The sequence below is a fragment of the Monodelphis domestica genome, chromosome 3 (assembly GCF_027887165.1).
Source record: "Monodelphis domestica isolate mMonDom1 chromosome 3, mMonDom1.pri, whole genome shotgun sequence".
Lineage (NCBI taxonomy): Eukaryota > Metazoa > Chordata > Mammalia > Didelphimorphia > Didelphidae > Monodelphis > Monodelphis domestica.
In genome coordinates this window covers 34,874,331-34,876,950 of record NC_077229.1, presented here as the reverse complement: position 1 = coordinate 34,876,950, position 2,620 = coordinate 34,874,331, and the positions used below count along the sequence as shown (strand labels likewise).

General features: G+C 58.7%; 1 protein-coding gene across 1 annotated transcript; it reads right to left on the bottom strand.

Moving 5' to 3' along the window:
- Positions 1-2,029: 2,029 nt before the first annotated feature.
- On the bottom strand, positions 2,030-2,326 carry HRK (harakiri, BCL2 interacting protein). Its single transcript, XM_001362578.4, has one exon. The coding sequence runs from the start codon at positions 2,324-2,326 to the stop codon at positions 2,030-2,032; it is 297 nt and encodes a 98-aa protein (XP_001362615.1).
- Between the last annotated feature and the right edge of the window lie 294 nt (positions 2,327-2,620).

Here is a 2,620-nt window from a genome sequence, read left to right as displayed (position 1 = left end):
GTCTGGACTAAATGGAGATCGCCTCAGAGACCTCTTCCAGCCCTACGGCTGGGATCTTCTGGGTCCTCCCATTGGATTTCTCCTAGTTCCCCAGTTTAACTTGGTAAAATGAGGGGATTGAACTTAATTTTCTCCCCATATCCCCAGTCTATATTCTCAGGGTCCTTCTGTCTTGGAAATTCTCTAAGAGCCCTCCTTATGTTCTAAGGTCTCTCCCTCTTTTATCTCTGTCTCTGTCTCTGCCCCCCCCCCCCATTCCATGTTCTAAGGTCTCTCTCAGCCCGGACATTCTATGTTCTAAGGTCTCTCTTCTCCACCCTCCTCTTATATTCTGTTTTAAGGTCTCTTCCAGCTCTGATGCTATGTGCTAAGTAAGGTGTCTTTTTCTGTCTCTCTGTCATTCTATGTTCTAAGGTCTCTCCTCCCCATCTCTGTCTGTCTGTCTGTCTGTCTGTCTGTCTGTCTGTCTGTGTTTCAAGGTCCCTCCCAGCTCTGGAACCCTATGCTCCACGTTCTAAGGGGCCCTTCAGCCACAACTAACTAGATTCTTTCTTCTTCCTCCCCCTCTTCCCATGACTCCGAATCGCTTCTCTCTGCTCATTTTTTCTCTGCCCTTTTCTCTGGAAAGTTGTTCCCGCCTCCACAAAGAAAACAGCCTTAGCCCGTAGCTAGACATCCAGGGGGACTTCCCTGCACCTCGAAGGGGAAGAGGAGTGAGAGCAGCAGCCCGTCTTGCTCCTACTTTGGCTCCCGGGTGCCAAAGGCACAGAGAAACGCACAGGCTCTTTCGCAAGGGTTCAGTTTCCCAGGACCTGTGAAGCACCTGTCGCCCTATCTCCCGCTTCACAACACCACATCACTGTAATCTCCGGGACCGCGGGGATCAGAGCCAGTCTCCCCCCACTCCCGGCTCAGGTCAGAAAGTACGGACTTGGCACCTGTCTGCAGGCTGCTGCTCTAGATTCTGAGGGTGAGAAGGCACGTAGAGCCCCTGTCCCTGGAGGAGCCTTTCTTGGGATGCTCACTGCACTCGCAGGCCGAGACCCTGGCTAGTCATTCGTTCAGGCATCCTAAGGCTCCCTCGCAGCCCCGCCAGGGTCAGCCTTGTTCTCTTCCCGGGCCCCGGGTGCCCTCATGAACACCTCCCCCACCCCCACTTCCCTCCTACCTACCGCTGCTGCACCTCCTATCTCAGTCAATGGGACAGAGCTGCTTATCTCTGCATACTTCGTGCTTTCTGACTTAGCCTCGCGAGCACCTAGCACTCCGCAGGGTTCAGTACCTGTTAGCGGCTGTCCCCCGGACGGCCCCTCTTCTCGGCCCCTCCAAGGTACTACTGACTACTCCATTGTAAACCCGTCCTCAAGGGTCCTTCCCAGGCAGGCTCTTGGCCCCGACTACGCTCCTGGAGGGCAGTCTTTGTGGGGAAGACCGAGGCAAAAGTTGGTCAAGTCAAAAGAAGTGCCACAGGATAGAAAGAGACAGAGGGAGACCGGGAGAACCGAAGGGAGGGAAAACCAGGGGGACTGACGGAAACTCCAAGAAACACAGCAAAGTACAGGGGGAGGGGGGGAGATAAAGCTGGAGAGAGCAGAAAGACGGGGAAAGAGACTGACAGGAAGAGAAAAGAAGGGAAAGGAATTGGAGAGGAGAGGAGAGGAGAGGAGAGGAGAGGAGAAAGACTCTCATGGGGAGAGAGAAAGAGAAGAGAGAGATGAGTGGACAGAAAGAAGAGAAGAAAAAGAAAAATAGAAGAGACGAGAAACAGACGTACCGACGGGAAAAGTGAACAGTAAAGAGAGAAACAGGGAGAGGGCAGAGATGGGGAGTGGAACTGAGAGACCGAGAGCCCAACTTGGTCCTCTCCAGTGATAACCTAGCACAGCACGCATTTGGCAGGACCCGTCTCCAAGCCCTGCCCAGCCCGGGGTCGCAGCGGCAGCTCCCCAACCCAGCCCCAGACCAGTACCTGTTGCTTGGGCTCCGGCTCGGTCTCCGCTTCGGCCCCCGCCAAGAAGCCCCGGCGCTCCTACAAGTTTCTCCTCCGGAGCAGCCAGGCCGCCAGCGCCGCCACATGAGCGGCCGCGCACAGCCAAGCCCAGTAGGCGGGGAGCCCGCCGCCGCCGCTGCCGGCCGCCTCCGCTGCGGCCCGCCGACTCCGCGCCCGGCGCCTCCACATGGTCCGTTCCTGCAGCTCGTCCCCAAGCGCCTTGAGGCGGGCGGCCGTGAGCTGTGCTGCCGCCGCCGCGCGCTGTTCCAGGCGGTCCGAGCTGCAGGCGCACACCGCCGGGGGACCGCGACCGCGGTGCAGGGGACACGGGCACATGATGGACGTCTCCCGCGCTCCTCCTCCCGCGGCTCGAGTCTCTAGCTCCGGGCCGTCCTCCTTGCCCTGCTTCGGCGCTGGGCGCCCTTCTCCGACCCCGGGCACCTTCCCTTTCTCGCCCTGCTGCGCGTCCAGCCGCGTGCGCTCCGGGCCCGCTCGCACACCAAGTTTCGGTGTTTGTGTACGTGGATTAGAGTGCGCCGTGTGTCGGGCGGGCGCTGGCAGGGCGGACGACGGCGCTATTATTAATTAAAGTGTCACATGGTAGAGGGGGGGGAGGGCTGAAAGGGGGGT

What these genes read in the sequence shown, in the direction of transcription:
- HRK (XM_001362578.4), bottom strand. Translation starts at nt 2,326, where the DNA reads ATGTGCCCGTGTCCCCTGCACCGCGGTCGCGGTCCCCCGGCGGTGTGC.